Source organism: Euleptes europaea, chromosome 9 (assembly GCF_029931775.1).
Source record: "Euleptes europaea isolate rEulEur1 chromosome 9, rEulEur1.hap1, whole genome shotgun sequence".
Lineage (NCBI taxonomy): Eukaryota > Metazoa > Chordata > Lepidosauria > Squamata > Sphaerodactylidae > Euleptes > Euleptes europaea.
The window spans coordinates 21742976-21764023 of NC_079320.1; the positions used below are offsets into that span (position 1 = coordinate 21742976).

General features: G+C 43.9%; 1 protein-coding gene across 1 annotated transcript; it reads right to left on the reverse strand.

The window, feature by feature from the left end:
* Positions 1-2233: 2233 nt before the first annotated feature.
* Positions 2234-14734, reverse strand: LOC130482447 (alcohol dehydrogenase 1-like). Its single transcript, XM_056855161.1, has 9 exons — positions 14717-14734; positions 10636-10737; positions 9784-9925; positions 7653-7740; positions 7112-7331; positions 6434-6698; positions 3795-3926; positions 2534-2672; positions 2234-2258 (listed from the first exon to the last, which is right to left on the reverse strand). The coding sequence occupies exons 1-9, from the start codon at positions 14732-14734 to the stop codon at positions 2234-2236; spliced, it is 1131 nt and encodes a 376-aa protein (XP_056711139.1).
* Between the last annotated feature and the right edge of the window lie 6314 nt (positions 14735-21048).

Sequence of the window (21048 nt, forward strand, 5' to 3'; positions counted from 1 at the left end):
TGGAGTTTTTTGCTGTCTGACTGAATTGCTTTTCATATTTTGTAAACCACCTTGAGTCTCAGTGAGAATGGCGGGCTGTACAGTAACAATAAAGATTGAGATCAAGACTTTACTGAAACGAGCCTGTTTAACAGACAGCCTAGGCCATTTATGCATGGCTGTTTCCTTGCGGTCATCCTGCCGACTCCTACTTGGGGCTTTGCTTTGATTATGCACAGAAAATGAGAGGAAAATGTGTGGAAATGTGCGGGGAGAGCGAGGCGACCACTGATGGATGGAAAATGCATGCATAAGCAAAGCAAAGCCCCAGAATAGTCGGCGGGGTGACCGTGAGGAAAGAGCCATGCATCAATGGCCTTAGAGACTGCAGTTTTGTAACAAGACAAGTGGTAAGTTAATTCAACAGATGCATCCATCTCTTGTTCTCTTAGCACTTCCCTCGTATCTCAGAGGCCGGCTCAAACTCTTAAACTCTTCTGTTATATGTTGACATTCTGGATTCCACACCAAACTTTCATTCATTAAAAGAAAGTACCAGCAGATAATGGATTCAACACCCAAATCTGCATTCATTAAAAGCAAGTACCAACAAGTTGGAAATCTCACCTCTTTCTAACACAAAGCAAATTAAACCCTTCTCCAATCTCACCGAATGACAAAGTGTGCATAATTAAAACATCTGTTTTCAGTTTTCCCTCCATGTAACTTGACACCAGTGGAGGAATGAAATCTTTCATCTTCCAGCCAGGGGACAGAAGTACAAATCTCCCCAAACCCTACAACTTGTACTGTCTGTTTTCCAAGGATCATTTTTACAAATCACAAATATAGCCTGAAATGGAACTCGTGGTATTGACTTTTGTAAACGCAGTGGCTTAGATCCTAAGATGCTTTGCCTACAGACGCAGAGTAAGGTGAGCTAACACCTCAGTTGGGAGATAAAATGTGCCAACTTTATTCAATTATTTGTTTACATTGACCAAAGGGGATCTGCATCGCCCACAGGCCTAACCCCATTCCAAACCCATTTGCAGTGCGTGCGATTGGTGGGATGCCGAAGAGTCAGGCCTCTTCTTGTTTGAGCATCCCTGAATTTATGGGCGAGGCCACCTAGTCTCTGAGCCTTGAGCAGTCACATACGTACGGCTCAAGCTCCTCCTCACCAAGCCTTCAAGTACTGTGGCCATGTTTAATTGCCAGCAATAAGGTACTCCTGTCACCATGTAAGCAGAATCCATCCACACAGTCAAACTGTCAAAGATCAACTTGAAAGACTCCTTTAACAGAAGATGGGAGCGCAGGAGATTTAAGCTATTTGCTTCTTGGGGCAAAATAGACGTGATAGTAGCAGATCCACGTCTTCAAGTGTGAGTCACCATTAAAAGACTGGGATGGTGGTAGTGGGGAGTTTTCCCCCCCTTTGGGGTGCTTATTTCTGGTTCCAGATCCTGTCCAGGGAACAAGGATGTATGTGGGTGTAGGTTCTATGAAAAAAGCCCACAAGAAAATTGCCCACAGAAAAAAACCCACTGTCATAAATGCACACAAGAAAAAAGCCCACACGGAAAAAAACTGTAATTTTTAAAAAACAAAATAAATAAATAATATTAAGTATTCAAATGTGAGTATTTTTCTGTTTGGGCTTTTCCCCATGTGGGCTTCTATCCGTGTGGGCTTCTTTCTGTGTGGGCTTTTTTCCATGTGGGCTTTTTTCCGTGTGGGCTTTTTTCTTGTGTGCATTTATGACCGTGGGTTTTTTTTTGTGAGAAATTTTCTTGTGGGCTTTTTTCATGTGGGTTTTTTTCTGGTTACCGTGGGGGTAGGGGGACTGACCAGTGCAGGAAGGGGTTCATCACCCCTTTCTTGTCCTGTTGTTCTCTGCAGCAGGCGACAGTGAGGTGATTTGTGACTGACTGATAGTGACAAGGGCCCACCAAGAATTCCCCTCCAGAGTCCTTACAGTTACAGTTGACATTTAAAGTGTCTCTTTCTGACAGAGGGAGCTTTGACTCTTGAAAGCTTATGCCCCCCAAAACCTTATTGGTCTCTGAGACGCTACTGGACTTGAATCTTACTCTCTTTATGGCTGTAAAGGCTAACAGTTTCACTGTTAAAATACATTGGTATTAGTCAAAATTTTGTAAGCTTCAAAGACTGTTGGATTTATTCTGCAGAAGGAGACACTGTCTTGAGCTGTCTTGAGCTGATGCTTGAGCTGGTTGCCGTAGGAACTTTAAAACAACAAGACGCAGCGGATACTGAAAGAGAAAGGAGAAAGATTAAAACATTTCCAAAAGGATCCTTAACAATGCCCAATATATATTGAGACTAACCATGACTCGGTTTACAAGTGCACATCTCTTATCAGACATACAAGGTTGTGGGTTACCAGAGGTAAGTCTTTGGTTAAAGCCTAGTCCTACGATCCTCAATGCATGTGAAAAGAAGGTGAACATTTTCCTCTTGGGCTCTTCCAGAGAAATAGCACATTCTTTTGTCTTGGAAAATTAATGGTGAAATGTGGGTTCATTACCTTTTTCCTGCATGCAGAAGCCCAAAGCCTTCAACAATTTTCTCAAAGGGCAATGTGTGACTTATTAAAGCATCGAGGTTACATTTCTTGTTCATATAATCAGTAACCAGTTTGGGAAGATCTTCTTTTAACTTCCAACCTGGGTAAAAAATCAAGACAGTTGTCATTCAGTCCATATGCTCCATGTATTTTTGGTTTTTTTAAAGGAGGGGAGACATTGCTGGGTGTGACCAAAATGCTGCAAAAACAATGGGTTGGATCCAGCGCAAAATTTCCACTTGAGCTAGAGCTCTTGCACAAGAGGAAATGCAAGAAAAAGACTGTGGGCAGCTGCTTGTTCTAAGTCAGATTTATTGTATCCCCATGTGCATTTCCTCGTGCTCAAGATTTTGTGCAACCAATTCCTTGGCCTTATAATGTATAGGGAGGAGAGCACTAGGCACTGAACAAGATACGGTGCAAGTGGAACTATGCTAAGTCCATTTATGTTTCTGCTTGTGCATCACAGGATCTAAGTTACTGAATAAATATCAACATTTCTTAAAAAAACAAAAGTAGCAAACTGGCACTATTAGGCCACCAGTTCTGATGAGAGCAGCAAACCAAAGTAACACAAATCATGATCATTTGGGAAAAATAAAAATATCTGCTCCTAAAACTCAAAAGGATAGCCAGCTGAATAAACGCAAAGAAGCTATTCCAGAGGCAAAATGGGAGCATATGAAAGAGAGCCTCTGGTAATGAACTCAGCCATCAACTCTGTCCCTTACCTCAAAGAAATAGCCATTTCAATTCTGCTTGGAAATTATTTGGAAGCCAGTGGTGTCCTGTCAGTGCTGGCCAGATGTGTTCTCAGGGAGTTTTCACCAGTCAATAGTCTTGCAGTTATTATCTGAAGCAACTGAAGCTTGTGAACAACCTTCAAAGGCAGCCCCATGTAGACTACATTGCAGTAATCTAGTCAGGATATGATCACTGTGCTCATGTCATGCTTTTCCAGGAAGGATACAATTGGGTCACCTTTCTCTCTAGATGTGAGATTGTCCATTAGCACTTTGGGACCTTCAATACATGATTCAAATAGCAGGCTCTATTTTAGACAGTGTATTGTGAAATCATTGGGTACCAGAAATGTCCTCGTGTGTGCCATTAGTATGCCATGTGATAAATAAATAAAACTGTATGTCCATTAAGAGGAGATGCATCCTATTTCAGTGAATGCAACACACATATGAGATGATCTGTTTTAAGCAACCCTCACCTCCAAGTGAGGACCCTATCAGTTTCCTCCCCATGACAATCAGTCTGGGGATGAAAGCGAGCTCCAGTCCTGAAGGAGGCTCCCCTACTAACACGCAGGTTCCAGAATCCAAGCGGGAAGAGGCCAGGGCAGCTACCTGTTTGGAGACACAACAAAATAAACTAAGAAACAGAAATGGTGGAGCCTTCCATGCAGATTTCCACTACAGTTTTGGCAAAGTTCAAGATAATTTGGCAATTTTTCAAGAATTTATGTCTTGGCTTAACTCCAGAAATCCTAATATTGCAAAAAAATGTGCCCCACCTTTGCAGTAGGGTTACCAACTTCTAGGTGGGGCCTGAAGGCCTTCCAGAATTACAACTGAGCTCCAGACTACAGAGATCAGTTCCCTTGAATAAAATGGCTGCTCTGAAGGCAAACTCAATGGTATTGTACCCCACTGAGGTCCTCCCCTCCGTTGCTCTGTCTCAAGCCTGAGGAATTCCACAAGGAATGAGCACCACGTCCTGTGGATGTTCCCCTTTGATGCTGGGCCTTCCTGCTTACTGTCCTGGAAAAGTTCCCTGTGCAGAAGCAGGCCAGGTTGGCAAAATAAAGCTATCTCCTGTCCATGAAGAGCATATTTGTCCTAGTATTATCTGCCCTGAGGGCAGGGCAGAGAGTTCGTACAGCTACAAAATCTGCAAAAAAAAAAAAAAAAGGTTTTCTCCAAAGTTTTCTAGACGATGCATAACAGCCGATTAACTGACGCGAGAGCTGGCGGATTGTGCCAACGTCCAGGAATGACCACCAGAACCACTAGAGCTTATAGAAATGCAGTTGTTTATTTACAGTGCTAAATACACACTCTATCCACCATATCTCCCGACACAGACTCATGGAGTCTAACACTTATATACATAATGCCACCACCAGGCATCAATTAGTAGTTCAGGCTGAGTCACCCTACAGGTGCAACACATCACCTCAGCCTCTGGCCTCAACTGGTTCTGGCCAGTGTAATCAGGCCTCCTAGGGGCTTTCCAGGCCATGACATCAGCCCAGGTTGACAGTTAGATCCCCTACATCTAACTCTGCCTGCCACAGCTAATATGACAGCCTTGCATATTCCAACATTACCTAGATATCAAATCTCATTTTGGGGATAGTTAATACTTGGCATATGGAGCTTACGATGGACACACTGGATATCGCTTGGAAGCACCAAAAAGATTTGTGCATCTTATTTCCATGCTGTTTTGCACAAGGGCCCCGGGGAAAAGCCATCCCAACGTAGAAACAGCAGTGTGTGTGTGTGTGTGGGGGGGGGCAGGTAGGGATAGAATTGCCAGCTTTGAGTTGGGAAATACCTGGAGATTTTGGAGGTAGAGCCTGGGAAGGGCAGGGTTTGGGGAGGGGAGGGACTTCAGTGAGGGATAATGCCTTAGAGTCCACCTTCCAAATCAGCCATTTTCTTCAGGTGAACTGATCTCTGTTGCCTGGAGATCAGTTGTAATACCAGGAGATCTCCAGCCACCACCTGGACGTTGACAACCCTAGGCGGGGATGATGTCTGCATGCCGCGTTCCTGCGCCCCTTGCTGCTGTCCCTGCCTCTCCATCATGTCAGTGAGGAAGTGCCAGTGATGTGCCATTGACAGACGTGCCAATGATGTGCCAATGAGCACTCAACTCCCCTTTGCCCCTTTACAACTGAGCCATGATTAAAGGGACACTGCAGCTCAGCTATGAACTGGAAAAAAAGCCCATTAAAAAGCTGCTCGGGTGGGGTGGGGTGGGGTGGAAACATGCTAAGCTCCACTATGCCATTTTGAAGGTGGAGCTTAGCCCTGCCCACTCCCTGGACTGGTTGTGGGTGACTCATCCACACAAACACTCCACCTGCAACCACCTCACACGTCCCTTTATGAGTCAGAGCAAAGGACGTCTTTCTTTCCTCCGGCTCAAAGAAGAAGGCCTTGAAAGCCCCAAGGGTCATTGCATGCAAGCTCCCTGAAAGCCCCAAGGGACATTGCATGCAAGCTCCCAAAAATCATTGGCGGGGGGGAGAAATACTGTATTAAATGGGAAGAGGCGGAGCACATTGTGGAAGCAGCACTTGACTGGGCAACAGCCTCAAGTGACAATTTATGCTAGTGGTGGAAAGTGCCGTCAAATCACAACCAACTTATGGCAACCCCGTACGGGTTTCAAGGCAGAAGACAGAGGTGGTTTGCGATTGCCTGCCTCTGCATAGCAACCCTGGACTTCCTTGGTGGTCTCCCATCTAAGTACTAACCAGGGCCATTCCTGCTTAGCTGCCAAGATCTGCAGATACTGGGATAGCTTGGGCCATCCAGGTCAGGGCAACAATTTATACTTTTATTTATTTATTTTTCATATTTGTAGTCAACCCTCCTCAGCAAGCTGGCTAAGGGTGGATAACATCATTTTATAACTTCAACCGTGTATTATATACACATGTAAAACTTGCACATCTCCAGGTGATAGGGGTGGAGGGAAGAATACCAAAATTTCACACACTACCCAGGAGTGTGAAAAGAGGACGCATAAGTAATTCATGTATCCTCTTTTCGGAGATTCTGGAAAATATCAGATGCTATAAAATGGGTATAAGAGATTTCAGAAAACAAGATGCACTTACCTCTGTGTCAATACGCCCTATCACTTCAAATGAATAGTCCACACCAATACCAGTCATCTCCAAAATCACCTTATCAATGGATTTGTCGAAATCATTAGGAGAGATGCAGTCGGTGGCTCCTAACTCTTTCGCTTTAGCAAATTTTTCTTTGTTGATGTCAACCCCAATAATCCTGGAGGCTCCAGCTGTTTTGCAGCCCATGACAACAGACAGGCCAACGCCTCCCAAGCCAAAGACGGCACAGGTAGAACCAGGCTCAACCTGACAAACATATAAACAAGAGCCCTGGGTTCAGGATTTGCAAGACATTACCTATCTATTATTTGGAACATTTTTAGACTGCCTCCCAGATTGCTGGGCTGCTTTACAAGAAATGTCCACATAATGCAAATGCATGAGAAATTGATACAGGTATAAAAATTATTTAGATTCACCCAAAGCAACTTCACCTGTCTGTAGGGTTGCCATATCTGCCACCAGGGGGAGGTTTTTGAGATTTGGGCAGGGGAGGGACTTCAATGCCATAGAGTCCAATTGCCAAAGCGGCCATTTTCTCCAGGTGAGCTGATCTCTATCGACTGGAGATTAGTTTTAATAGCAGGAGATCTCCAGCTAGTACCTGGAGGTTGGCAAACCCAGCTGTCTGGGAAGTGCACGTGTTCATGGGTTGTTACCTTGGCCGAACTGATGGCAGCCCCATAGCCAGTGGAAAACCCGCATCCAAACAGACAGACTTTCTCCAGAGGAGCAGCATTGTCGATCTTTGTAATGGAAGCCTCCGGCATAACTGTGTATTCGGAGAATGTGCTTGTCCACAGAAAGTGGTAAACTCTCTTCCCTTTGCAGGTAAATCGGCTTGTTTTGTCTGGCATCAGGTTTTGAGATTGACAGAAGCTGTTTCAAGAGATCCAGACAGGGTCACTCTGTATCATAACCTGAACTTGCAAGCAAACTCAAATGAATAAACAGGGTTGTCAACCTCCAAGTGGCACCTGGAGATCTCCCGCTATTACAATTGCTCTCCAGCCAAACAAGATGAGTTCCCCTGGAGAACATGGCTGCTGTGGAGGGTGAACTCTATAGCATTATACCCTGCTGAGGTCCCTCCCCTCCCCAAACCCTGCCCTCCTCAGGTTCCACCCCCAATATCTCCAGGTATTTCCCAACCCAGAACTGGCAACTCTAATGAATACTGAAGAATTCAGACAGACTTACTGGTTTTTGAGGCAAAAATTCGTTTTAGGATTCAGACAGGAGACACATTCTCCACAGTGGGGAATGCATAAAGGAATGACATGGTCACCTTGCAAGGGGAAAAGAACAATTTTTAGGTTAAAACCTGCTTGAATGAAGCACATAAAAGCATTATTTTGATCAGAACTGTCAATAAATTATGCTTTATAACTTGTTGTGTAACCAGTTTCTTCCTACAATGGCTCAGGCTTTGGCCTAGCTGAGACTACATTTTTATATCAGTGGGTAACAGTTGGAATGTAGCTTGATTTGTGACTTTAAGAATGTTCTATCTGGGATAGATAAGCTTCAAGTGTTTTTGGTTTGTGGAACACCTCCCTAAATGTTCACATGGAGGATTCTCCATGGTTCAGTGCCTAATTGCATTTCAGCTACGGTAATTATCCAAACTTTATTGCTTTATTGCTGGATGGGATAAGAAGCTGATGGAGTACAGCCAGATGCTTCTTATTTTTCCAACCTCGTACACATTAGGTTAGATGGTCAAACAACAGATACGTCAATAATGTAGAACTTTCCTTGAATTCTGATTGGGTCTTGAGCTCCACTCAATTTCGAATTTAAGGATAAGAATCAGGCTTTTGTGTATGGAACATGGCAACATGGATACCATGCTGACCACTATGGTGGATCAAACTAATGCTTTGAGTATTGGGTAGGCTGGGAATGCTGTCTGAATTGGCAACTTTGATGTTGGAGGAGTTCACCATTGAGGTAGGGCACATGGTGGTCATGTAGAACGTTCCTGAGTTCTAGATAGGTTCCAGGTAGACTTACAGTGGAACAAATACTCGAGAAACCATGAATATCAGTCAAATGTAGAATGTAGTGGCTAGTATTTAGATGTGTGTGTGTTAAGTGCTGTCAAGTCGCTTTCGACTCATGGCGACCCTATGAATCAATGTCCTCCAAAATAGCATACAGAAAATACAAGCTTTGGTTTTTTTCTAAATTCTACAACATACACAAGGAGCCCCGTGGCGCAGAGTGTTAAGCTGCAGTACTGCAGTCAAAAGCTCTGCTCATGACCTGAGTTCGATCCCAACGGAAGTTGGTTTCAGGTAGCCGGCTCAAGGTTGACTCAGCCTTCCATCCTTCCGAGGTCGGTGAAATGAGTACCCAGCTTGCTGGGGGTAAAGGGAAGATGACTGGGAAAAGCACTGGCAAACCACCCCGCAAACAAAGTCTGCTGTGGAAATGTCAGGATGTGACATCACCCCATGGGTCAGGAATGACCCGGTGCTTGCACAGGGGACCTTTACCTTTACCTTACAACATACACAGAGTTATTTTACATCTGCTTTTTAAAACTGTGTTGAATTGTAAACTGCTTCATGTATATTATATGGAAAAACAGAAAATAATTAACTTAAGGGCTTTTCTGCACTGAATTTTTGCTATAACTGCTTCTTAACTACATTGGTTTCCCCTCCCCCAACACACAGTATTTATATTCCCCCCACCCCGAATTTCCCCCATGTTTTTTCAGACCCCTACAAAAGTGGTCTGGGAAAAATATGCGAAAAATTTGAAAAATCAGCAGAGCAATGACTAGCAAATGATACTATGTGTAAGGAATACAGGGAAATGACGCATTTAAGAAGCCTAGTTGGAGCACAAACCCCAGTGTGGAAAAGCCTTATAATAGTTAAAGAAAGAAAGCTGAAGGATGCGGGAAGAAGCAATCTAAATGATGAGCTGAAAGAAGATGAGTGTTTTGTGTTTTGCACCATTCTTGGTGTTTTGCACCATTCTTAAAGTTTTGTCCTGGATCTTCCAGGGCACATTTGTAAATAATACTTTCTTGCTAAGCACAGAAGTGCTTCAGTTTTTGTTTGTTTGCTGCTCTCATAGGGTTGCCAGCTCTGGGTTGGGAAATTCGTGGAGATTTTAGGAGGTTGAGCTGCAGAGGGTGGGGTTTGGGGAGGGGAGGGCTTCAGCAGGGTATAATGCCATAGAGACCAATGTCCAAAACAGCCATTTTCTCCAGAGGAACAGATCTCTGTCACCTGGAGATCCACTGTAATTCTGGGAGATCTCTAGTCACCACCTGGAGATTGGCCACCCTATACTCTCACAAATTCATCCTTACCTGGCTTTACACACGTGACTTTGGGTCCAACACTTTCAACAATACCAGCTCCTTCATGGCCCACAATAACTGGGTAGTCGATGTCATGAAAATGACCTGCTCGTACATGGTCATCTGTCCGACAGATCCCAGTAGCCACTATCTATGAGGAAATAAGTGCAATAGAGCATCAGTATTTGTACTGCTTAGGTAAATTTTCAAGAACCTGGTTCTGGAAAAAATGCAGTAGATGAATGATGTGACCCTTCATCAGGCAGATAACCTTCCATGTGAATCCAGGACTAAGAGTGTGAATTTGGTAAACCCGAAAAGAAAACAAAAGCCATTTTGGCTTTTTCAGGTTCATTTTCGGCCGCATAGCAAACCCGGGAAATCTACCCAAAGCCGAATAGGCAATAGCCAAAAAACGATTCAGCTTGTTTCGTCTTTACCCACAGCCCAGGCCAGTTGAACAAAATGGGTAAACTTGGCCTCTGATGGAGACCAATTCTACCGCCCTTTGAAAGCAATGGCAATGGGTTTCACAGACCGCCATCTACCCATTTCCTTGCACGGGACCTGTGGGTAGACCTAAGCTACCTGGCCTCCCCAGGCTCCACCCCTAAAATCTGCAGGAATTTCCTAACCAGGAACTGGCAACCCTAGGTCCAAGCCAAGTGGCTTTTGTGGCGCTGCCCGGACTACAGGGGCTGCTTGGCTCAGCCGCGCCAGAAACTTTCCCAGTGAGTCAAAGGGTCATTCCAACGTCGTGCTCTTCTTGAATTGGAGGCAAGGATTAAAAACATTTGCATTCTGAGTTTAGGAAATATGGATTTTGGGAGCTCTGTGGCTATATGAAGATACTGAGCTTACCTTCACTCGAATCTCATCAGTTCTTGGTGGTGCCACCTCTACCTCTTCAAGAGAAGGCATCTGGCCCGCTTCCCAGATTACTGCAGCTCTGCATTTAATCACCTGTGAAAATGTACATTATGAGAACAGATTATAGAATCGATTCCATGATGCCCTTCACAACAGTTTCAATGATGGGCATTTCTCCAAGCAACTGAGATGGTTTATATACAACTTTGGCAAGCTGCTTTGTTGAAATGCCTAAGTTGAGTTTCAGCTTTAGCTGCAAAAGGAAATAAAAATGAATTGAGCTATTAATTTAAAATCTCGCTGCAATTCCCCCCCCCCAAAGTACACCACAAGATATAAGTAAAGCAATTCATTAAAATTGTGCAATAAAAAGAACAGTGAACAGTGAGGATTAAAATAACAAAGGCTAAAAGGACTCATTACACAGTAATATCATTCATTCAGATTGCTAGATGTTACCCTTCCAGCTGAAATTCTCCAGCATTCAAAGTCCACTGTTTCCAAGAGTCAGCATGGACAGTCAGCATGTCTGACCATAAAGCAAGCATGGAATCAAAAGGTCCAAGTTTGGATCAAGGAGCCACGGCTATGGCACTAAAAACAAAACTAGACTGAAAATGCTAAACTTTATGGCCAAGGGTCTGAATTGGGCTGAGTTCATTTGACCAATTAGATCCATGACTGGTGATGTCAATGAACTACATAACCATGTTACTAGCCATGTGACCCATGGCGGGGTCAGAATGAAATGGAGTGGTGGGGGCTTACTTGCAGCTAAGCCTGCTCAGTTCTCACAGGTGTCGATTCTCATGATTTCACCTTTGCTAATTGGATGGAATGTGGCTTACTGTTCTTGGCCTTGGAGACTAAAGGGGAGTCAGGACAGAATCGGCCTCTTCCCAGTGCCTGGACTCTTATCTCAGTTGCAAAAGGTCACAGCTTTCTGAGTCTCGAGCAACAGCACAGTTATTTTCCCACTTAAACTTTCATATTATAGGCCTGAAGCCTGAACCTATGTGTAAGAGAACAAGAAACTGCACCAAGGGACTCCGTTTCTTGACCGTAACCTTTGTAAGCTTGAGCAGGCCACAGGCTACTGAACTGAAGTGATCACAGGCTGGAAATGGAAAGGTCTGCTAGCAGGAAGAGCGACAGTCTGTCTCCCCCCTCCTGTTTATTTACATTGCCTTTTTGTATTGTAAGCCATTTTGAGGAGGGAAGGCAGGTATAGCTCAATGTTGTCAGATCTCAGAATCTAGGAAGGGTCAGTACTTGGATAGGAGGCCGCCAAGGAAGACTGTGCAAAGGAAGGTAATGGCAAACGACTTCTGTTTCTCACTTACTTGAAAGCCCCTTGCTGGCATCTCCATAGGTCGGCTGCGACTTGATGGCACATTACACACAAGCCATATTGAGTCCCCATTGGGGAGAAGGGCAGCATATAAAGGTATATATATGCATGTAGAACCTCTGACACAAGCCCATTCCTGCATTCCGAAATGTCTGCATAATTGGGCTTGTTCATGTAGTTTGCCTACTATTAGTGTTGCCAGGTCCCTCATCACCACTGGCGGGAGGTTTTTGGGGTGGAAACCTAGGAGGGCAGGGTTTGGGGAGGGGAGGGACTTCAATGCCATAAAGCCAAATTGCCGAAGCAGCCATTTTCTCCGTGTGAACTGATCTCTATTGGCTGGGAATCAGTTGTAATAGCAGGAGATCTCCAGCTAGTACCTGGAGGTAGGCAACCTTAACTACTATAAAGAAAACAAGATGGGCAGACAGACACACAGCCTGTGGGAAGGGCCTACTTGGGTAGGTATTTAGTGTATTTAGGACGAGTTCGCATAAGAGATGCACCAAAGAATGAAAACAATATGCCCAGCAGTTCATATTACAAATGTATGTTTTTCTCCCTCTCCCATAATACTAGAACACGGGGTCATCTGTTAAAGCTGGAGGGTGAGAGATTCAAAACAGATAAAAGGAAGTATTTTTTCACACAACGCATAGTTAAATTGTGGAACTCCCTGCCCCAGGATGTGGTGATGGCTGCCAGCTTGGAAGGCTTTAAGAGGGGAGTGGACATATACATGGAGGAGGGGGGTATTCATGGCTGTTAGTTAGAATGGATATTAGTCATGCTGCATACCTATTCTCTCTGGTATCAGAGGAGCATGCCTATTATTTTGGGTGCGGTGGAACACAGGCAGGATGGTGCTGCTGCACTTGTCTTGTGGTGGCTTCCTGGAAGCACCTGGTTGGCCACTGTGTGAACAGACTGCTGGGCCTTGGTCTGATCCAGCAGGGCCTTTCTTATGTTCTTATGTGCATCTCATGATAAACAGGAGCTGTTTTTCTCTGACAGTTTATTTTGCTGAATGAGAGTCCACTTTTGCTGAGGACTTTAACCTTAAATTATGCAAGTGTCCCCTTTGGGGGTTATGCCAACCTTCTTATACAATTAACAGGACAGACTTTCCTTTTTGGGAGGTTCCACTGAAAGGAGCACAGGAGAACCAAACTCTGCTCCTTCCCTCGACATCCCACTCAGCTGGAAACGAGAAATTGCCCCATAGTTCTGATGTCTCCCATTTCCAGGGAGGGAGCCAAGCACAGCTCTCTCACCCCCCCTTCAAGCCGACTTGGTAATGACGGGCCTTAAAATAGGGCACGAGAGCCTCAGCACCCCATTCATCTCTTCCTAGACAACTCTCTCACGTACCAAAATATGCAGGCTGGTACTGAAGGATCAACACTGAACTTCTTTCCCCTGGGCACCGTAAAGGGAGACTGTCCCAGTAGGGTAGCCAGCCTCCAGGTGGTGGTTGAAGATATCCTGATGTTACAACTGATCTTTAGGCAAGAGAGATCAGTTCACCTGGACAAAACAGCCACTTTGAAAGGTGGACCCTGTGGCATTATAGCATTTGGAAGGTGGACTCTATGGCATTATCCCCTCCTCAAACCCCACCCTTCTCAGGCTCCACCTCCAAAATCTCCAAGTATTTCCCGACCCAAGGATGGTAACCCTATGTCCCAGAAACCCTTGTGACTTTGCAGTGGCTTCTGGGGACAATTTTCCATTTCCAGCAAACTGCACTCCTCTAAGTCCCGGGTCCCCTCATGTCAGGGGTAAGTGCTGCGGCCTCAAGCCTCGCCAGGCCCGTGCAACTGACCAGTGATGCTAAAGAAAGCAGCACCCTGCTATTTGGTTCATCTTCTGTGACTACGGCAAATTGTGCTCTTCTCCAGCCTCTCTGAGTTGCTGATTCAGGAGCTGCCAATTCTATGGTTTTACCATAGAATTTCCAGTGATTCTTAGAACAAACCAACATCATTTCCAGGTTTCCCCGGAAGTGATATAGCTAGGGGTGCCAGCTCATGGTCCTCTCACGTTAGGGGTAAGTGCTGAGGCCTCATGTCTTGGCAGGCCCGTGCAACTGACCAGTGATGCTCATCAGGTCTGTAACTCACACCTAGCAACAGATGAGGTTGTAGGGCTGCCAGGCCTCTCACCGCTCAGATGAGTAGCAGGAGAAAATTTATTTTAAAAGTCTCATGGGGTGCATGATGCTTCATCACTTCTTGAAAAAAACCCAGACCTGAGGTATGTCATCTCTAGGAATTGCCAAAAACTCTACAATTTAACCATAGAATTTCCAGTGATTCATAGAAGTAACCAACATCACTTCCAGGTTTCTCCCAGAAGTGATATAGTTAGAGTTGTCAGCTCTGGGTTGGGAAATACCTGGCGATTTTTGGGATGGATCCTGGAGAGGGTGGGATTCGGGGAAGGACTTCAGCAGGTTATAATGCCATAGAGTCCACCCTCCAGTGCCGCCATTTTCTCCAGGGGAACTCATCTTGGCGGTCTGGAGATCCATTGTAATAGTGGGCGATCTCCAGGTGCCAGCCCAGAGGTTGACAACCCTAGATACAGTGGTGCACACAATGTTGTACCCTCCCCTCCCCATATCCCTCAGTTTGCAAGACCTGAGCAATGGCCCCTTTGGAGCTGGAAACCCTAGCTTTCACGTTAGGTTTAGATAGAGTCCCAAGCATGGGGTCTTACCTTCCCTGCAGTTGCCATGTCTCAGGATTCCTGCCAAAACTTTTCTGCAAAGGTCTTCTCCTCTTCTCCTTCACTTTGGCTATGGCAAGAACATATAGGCACAGAGAGAACACAAGCCACTCCCCTCCCACAAAACACACACAGACAACATATAAACTATGATAGGCCAGCTGTGGAAGGGGACGGCCAATCTGCTAATCTGATGAAGTCCTTTATTGCCAAAGGTCACAGTGCCAGCTGTTTGGATTAAGTTAATGTTCTCCTGAACAAACGAGCATCAGATTTAAACACCGCCAACAGTCAGAAGAATAAAAGGTGTTTTTTAAAAGTCATTCATGCAGTTAATTGTCTTTTTCCGTAACAACTTCTACTTCCTAGGGAGAAAAAGATTACTCTGATCCGGGCTGACCCACTCAGCTAATGTAATAGTGCATAATCAAAGAGTCTCATCATAGGGGTTTTGAGGTAAAAATTGGTCAGAAGTGGTTTACCAGTGCCTTCTTCTGTGCAGTACTAAGCAGGGTTATCTGTAGAGGCGCTGCTGTTGTCTACAAAAGATCCTCTGCCAGTGTCACCTTCCACTACTGCTGCTGCCCAGTAGCTAACCTTCAAGAATTCCTCTGCCCCATCACCATTGGAACTGCCTGTTCTCTTCTGCTGATGTGGCCGTTGATCTCTGAAGGGATGCATCTTCGTCTGGTGTCTCAGCTGTGACCATTCCGCCTTGAGTAATTCTGCTAGGCATTCAGAGTCTAGACCCCTTACGGTATTGCTCCCAGTTTCACTGACACACACAAACCCCCTCACCGTGTTAAGGTGTGAGTCCAAACAAGAATATGCAACAAATATGGAGAACAAAGCAATGGCCCACAGACTGCAAACGGTCAATTTGCATTCCAATTGCAAAAAAAGGAGATGTCAGGGACTATCGGACCATTGCATTAATTTCTCACACGAGTAAAGTGATGCTGAAAATCTGACAACAAAGACTGTTACCATATATGGAACAAGAAATGCCTGATGTTAAAGTTGGTTTCAGAAATGGAAGAGGCACTAGAGATCATATTGATAATTTGCATTGGTTACTAGAGCATATGAGAGAATTTCAGAAGAAAACCAGCTTGTGTTTCACAGATTACAGCAAAGCTTTTGACAGTGTGGATAATGAAAAGCTGTGGCTGGTTTTAAAGGAAATGGGTGTGCCACAGCGGCTGATTATTTTGATGTGCAACCTGTACTCTGGACAAGAGGCTACTGTTAGGACAGAATATGGAGAAACAGAATGGTTTCCAATTGGCAAATGGGTCAGACAAGGATGTATTTTATCTCCCTGTCTCTTCAATCTATATGCAGAACATATCATAAGGAAAACTGGATTAGATTTAGATGAAGGTGGAGTAAAAGTTGGGGGGCGGGAGGAACATTAACAATTTCAGATATGCAGATGACACCACATTACTGGCATTACTACAGATGACACCACATTATTGTGGTGATTCCAAGTTAAGCATCTTCCATCCTGTAATGCAAGCAGCTGTTTCTGAGTGAGCCCTCCCTGTAGACACAAATGTGATGCCTCCTGGGCTGTTCTGAAGCATGTTCTGCTCTTAAGAGGTGGAGGAAAGCCATGATCAGATCTTTGCTCTGGGGAAGGCATACTTTGGGGAAAAAGGATGTGAGCACCAGGAAACACATTGGCAGCTGCATATCTCAACATATTCCACAGAATCCTTCTTTAGACAACGGGTAATTGACCATAGATAGTTCTCTAGCTGTAGAGGAATCCAGTTGTGGCACAGATAACTTTTAATAATGGGCTGTTCAGAGGGATTTAGATAAAAATAAGAATAATTGTACTTACACTATGATTGCTGTGTGTCATCTCATGTACCCTGACTTAATCTACCCAAACTGGTCTCCCTTGCTGATTAGTTTGGCAAGATCATTCAAGGTCCTATGATACACAAACAACTCTTTCCCCAGAAAACACATAATAAATGATAGGTCAGCTGTTGAAGGGATATGCCTATTTGCAGCTGTGTGTTCTTTACTGTAGAAGGTAAGCCTATCTGTACTTGGCTATTTGAATCTCCTTGTAGAACAAGAATCCCAATTCAGCTATTACCAAATCTAAATATTTAATTAAAACTAACTGGTTCAGTTTCGGTACTTTTTTATTAAGTGTTTGTAGACACTAGAAAAAGACATTCTCACATTTATATTCATGCCATATCTATTGAGAGTGTAAGTTTCACTTGTAAGATACAATGCATTGCATAGTTTGGATCCTATGAACCAATTCCATGTGCAATAGATTTTTGCCACAGAGCACGTTTTCTCTTCTGGTGAAACTTCTTTTTGCACAAGATCAATGGTATTCAATGGGCCTTTGCATGTATTGAAGGTTTAATAAAAGAGGACATGCTCTTCATCGCTAAGACCATCCAGTGTGCATAAAACACACTCACAGGATCCAAGCCAATGTTAATTACAATATATTACATGGGTTCACTTTTTAATCCACGTTAGGAATAGCAGGAGTTACAGAAAGTGACACTTCAGCTGTAAGACAAAGAACCTGGGAAGTTTCACTATGAGATTCTACCACAATTCAGCGGACATCAACAATTTACTTAGTGTGTTAACTACAATTCTGGACACAATTCAAGGGGATTGTTATTTCCTTTAAGGGCCTATATGGCTCGGAGCCAGGGTATCAAGGACTGGCTCTTCCTGTACTGCCCAGCCCACCAATTAAGATCCTCCTCAAGCCCTGCTGTGCCCCTGCCTTCAGAGGTGACTATAAATAGGGTCTTTTCAGTGGTGGTACATTGCTTGTAGAATGCCCTTCTGCTCGAGCCTTACCTAGTCTACTCTTTTAGGCACTAGGCCAAAACATTTTTTTTAATCCAGTGTAACTAAGTGGCTGAACTTTTAAAATTATTTTTACACTCTGCTTCCAGTCTGAGAACTATTTTAATAGACTCATTTTAAGCTGCAAAATATCTTATGCTGCTGTTATGCTCTAGCTGTATTTTTAATGTCGGGTTTTTAATTTTTAAAAACTTCTGTGCTATCTTATGTTTTTGGCATGTATTAATTTGTAAACTGCCTTGAGTGGGTTCTCTAGAGAGGTGGCACAGAAAAGCTGCAAATAAATAAATAAATCTCTAACATTGCTAAAAGGACAGTTGTGGTTTTCTTTTGTTCTTGGCCTTTGTGTTCCATTTTGCATCAGAGACACATCTGATTGACTATTATATTTTCAGATGGACAGCTTCCATTTTTTGCTTCCTGTTCTAGCACGCCAAGGGTTCAAGCTGATAATCATCATCTGGCATCCAACATCAGCAAAGTATTCTACTCAGGATGACGAAGAAGAGTTGGTTTTTATACCCCAACTTTCTCTACCGAAAGGAGTCTCAACCCAGCTTACAATTGCATTCCCTTTCCCTCCCTACAACAGACATCTTGTGAGGTAGGTGAGAGTCTGGAGAGAACTGTGACTGGCCCAAGGTAGCCCAGCTGACTTCATGTGGAAGAGTGGGGAAACCAACCCGGTTCTCCAAATTAGAGTCAGCCGCTCCTAACCATGCTGGCCTTAAGAGGCCTTAAAATTATGGCTAAAAATCTTCCCCCTTCCTTTCCCTTAAAAAAAAAAAAAAAAAAAAAAATTCAACCCGGAGAAGTTTGCAAGAATTCGAAAGCTTTCATACTGTATTATTTTGGCTGTTCTTAATAAAAAGTACTACATGGATTTTTTTTAAGTAGCTGTTTCCTTTAGAATGTATTTTGGAAAAAATTACTCATGAACTGGGAACAGCTGGGAACTAATAAGTTTACAAAGCTGTCAACTTCATGAGGCTTCCCTTAATGGTTTACAAACAATTAAAAGTGAAACTTTTGCATGCTTTCCTCTAGATTCTACATAGAAGCAGTGTGGAAGCTTTCCAATGACCTGGTCGATGATCTCAATGGATACAAAGGATGTTCACTTTATCCTGACCCTCCGCCTATATGCCCTCCCCTTGTCACTTTCTGTAAGTATTTGAAGTTCTAAAAGGTTTACTGAAAAAAACCTTGTGTTGATACATGTTCTTATAACTTGCATCCCTAAAAATTAATTAATTAGAATAGTGATACCCAGTGTGGTGTCTGGAGGCACCATGGCATGTGCCAGTGGATGACCCGGTGCCCATTTGCTTCTTCTCCAAAGCAAAGAGCCAATCCTGGCGTTCCTTTACCTCATTGGAGCAGGAGAACCCACAAAGAAACCCACTTTATAATTGGTTCATTAATTTTTTTAACAGTGAGAGTTGTTTGACAGTGGAATCAGCTGCCTAGGGAGGTGGTGAGCTCCCCCTCCCTGGCAGTCTTCAAGCAGCGGTTGGACAAACGCTTGTCAGGGATGCTCTAGGTTGATCCTGTATTGAGCAGGGAGGATATGTCCCCTTCCGATTCTATGTCTTCTATGACTTCTAGGATACTCGGCTTGCAACATCCCAATATTTTCTGATTTCCCCAGCCCTCCATGGCAGCCACTTTGTAGTGACGCCCATTCCCTGTTCTCAACATTCTAAAAATGCTCAGGCTCAACAAGATTTGGGACCAGTGAATTAGAAGAACAAAGAGCAGGTGGGCTGATTAAGAGCATGTGCTATGAGCAAAGATAAGTACAGGGACTCTGAGTTTAATTGTTTATTTAATGTATTCGAGATATTTCTATCCCATCTCTTCAGAGTTCTGCTAGAGGAGGCTTACCATTAAAACCGCATCACAATATTAAAAACAACCCTCTAGACATCCATAAAACAGAAGCAGACCACTAAAGAGCTGGCAGAAAAGACCAGTAAAATGGAAAGACCAAATTTCAACATAATGCGGGAGGCACTGGATGGCTTCTAGCAAGATTCTGTCAGCTCCCATGTGTCGTTGGTTTATATTACAGGGGCAGTAAAAAGATACTTAGAGCACTCAGAAAACACACTTCATAAATATTAAGTCATTAGCTGGCATCATTCTTCCAGAAACTTAAACAGGACACAAAACAGCATGACCCAGCTGGGTCTTGTCTGGTCCTTGGGCTGGATCCAGCCTAACCTTTCCAATGGCAGAACGGAAATTCCCAGCATTCCTCTTCCCATTGCAGTCCACTAATCTCCATGAAATGCTGTTCCTGAGAGATAAGAAACCCTGAGGAATGACATGAGGCGGGTCTGCAGCAGAAATGGGGAACTGGTCAACACTGCCAATATATTGGTTCTTGTAGGTTATCCGGGCTGTGTAACCGTGGTCTTGGAATTTTCTTTCCTGACGTTTCGCCAGCAACTGTGGCAGGCATCTTCAGAGTAGTAACACTGAAGGACAGTGTCTCTCAGTGTCAAGGGTGTAGGAAGAGTAATATATAGTCAGAAAGGGGTTGGGTTTGAGCTGAGTATTGTCCTGCAAAAGTATTGTCCTGTAAGTATCAAGATAATGCGCTAATGACCCTTGTCATCCGTAAATCAAACCTTCAGTTAGGTCACAAGGTCTACCGGAAACCAACTCACACAGATCGCTACTTACACAAAAACTCCAACCACCACCCCCGACAGAAAAGAGGAATAATCAAAACATTAATGGACCGTGCAAGACGGATCTGTGAACCACAGTTTCTCAAGGAAGAAACTAATCATCTAAATCACGCACTGCTAGCAAACGGCTACTCCAAGAATGAAATCAGAAGGGCCATTAAACCAAACAAAAATCAGAAAACTCAAGAAAAACAGTCTCCCATAGGAAAGGTATTCTTGCCATTTATTAAAGGAGTCACTGATAGGATGGAGAAACTTTTGAAAAAACATAACCTACAAACAGTGTTTAAACCCACCAAGAAAATACAACAAATGCTACGATCAGCAAAAGACAAAAGAGACCCCCTCACCTCTGCAGGAGTATATCGTATACCTTGCAGCTGTGGAGAAGTTTACATCGGGACCACAAAACGCAGCATACAAACAAGGATAAAAGAACATGAAAGATACTGCAGACTTGGCCAACCTGAGAGATCAGCAGTGGCTGAACATGGACTGACACAAACAGGACACAGGGTCTTATTCCAAGACACTGAAAGACTGGACAATTCTACCAACTATTTTGTCAGATTGCACAGAGAAGCCATTGAAATTCATAAACATCAGCACAACTTTAACAGAAAAGAGGAGAGTTTAAGAATGAATAAGGCTTGGCTTCCTGCCCTGAAAAACCTCCAGACAAAGACAACATTCAACAATAGCCATACAGATTAGCTTTGGATTACACACATTAACAGATCACTTCAGGATACAATGGTT

Coding starts and splice junctions, on each gene's coding strand:
- LOC130482447 (XM_056855161.1), bottom strand. Junction 7,741..9,783: donor AGTCACGTGTGTAAAGCCAG/GTAAGGATGAAT, acceptor TCCCCTTGCAAG/GTGACCATGTCATTCCTTTA. Junction 3,927..6,433: donor GCGTATTGACACAGAGGTAA/GTGCATCTTGTT, acceptor CCAAACAGGTAG/CTGCCCTGGCCTCTTCCCGC.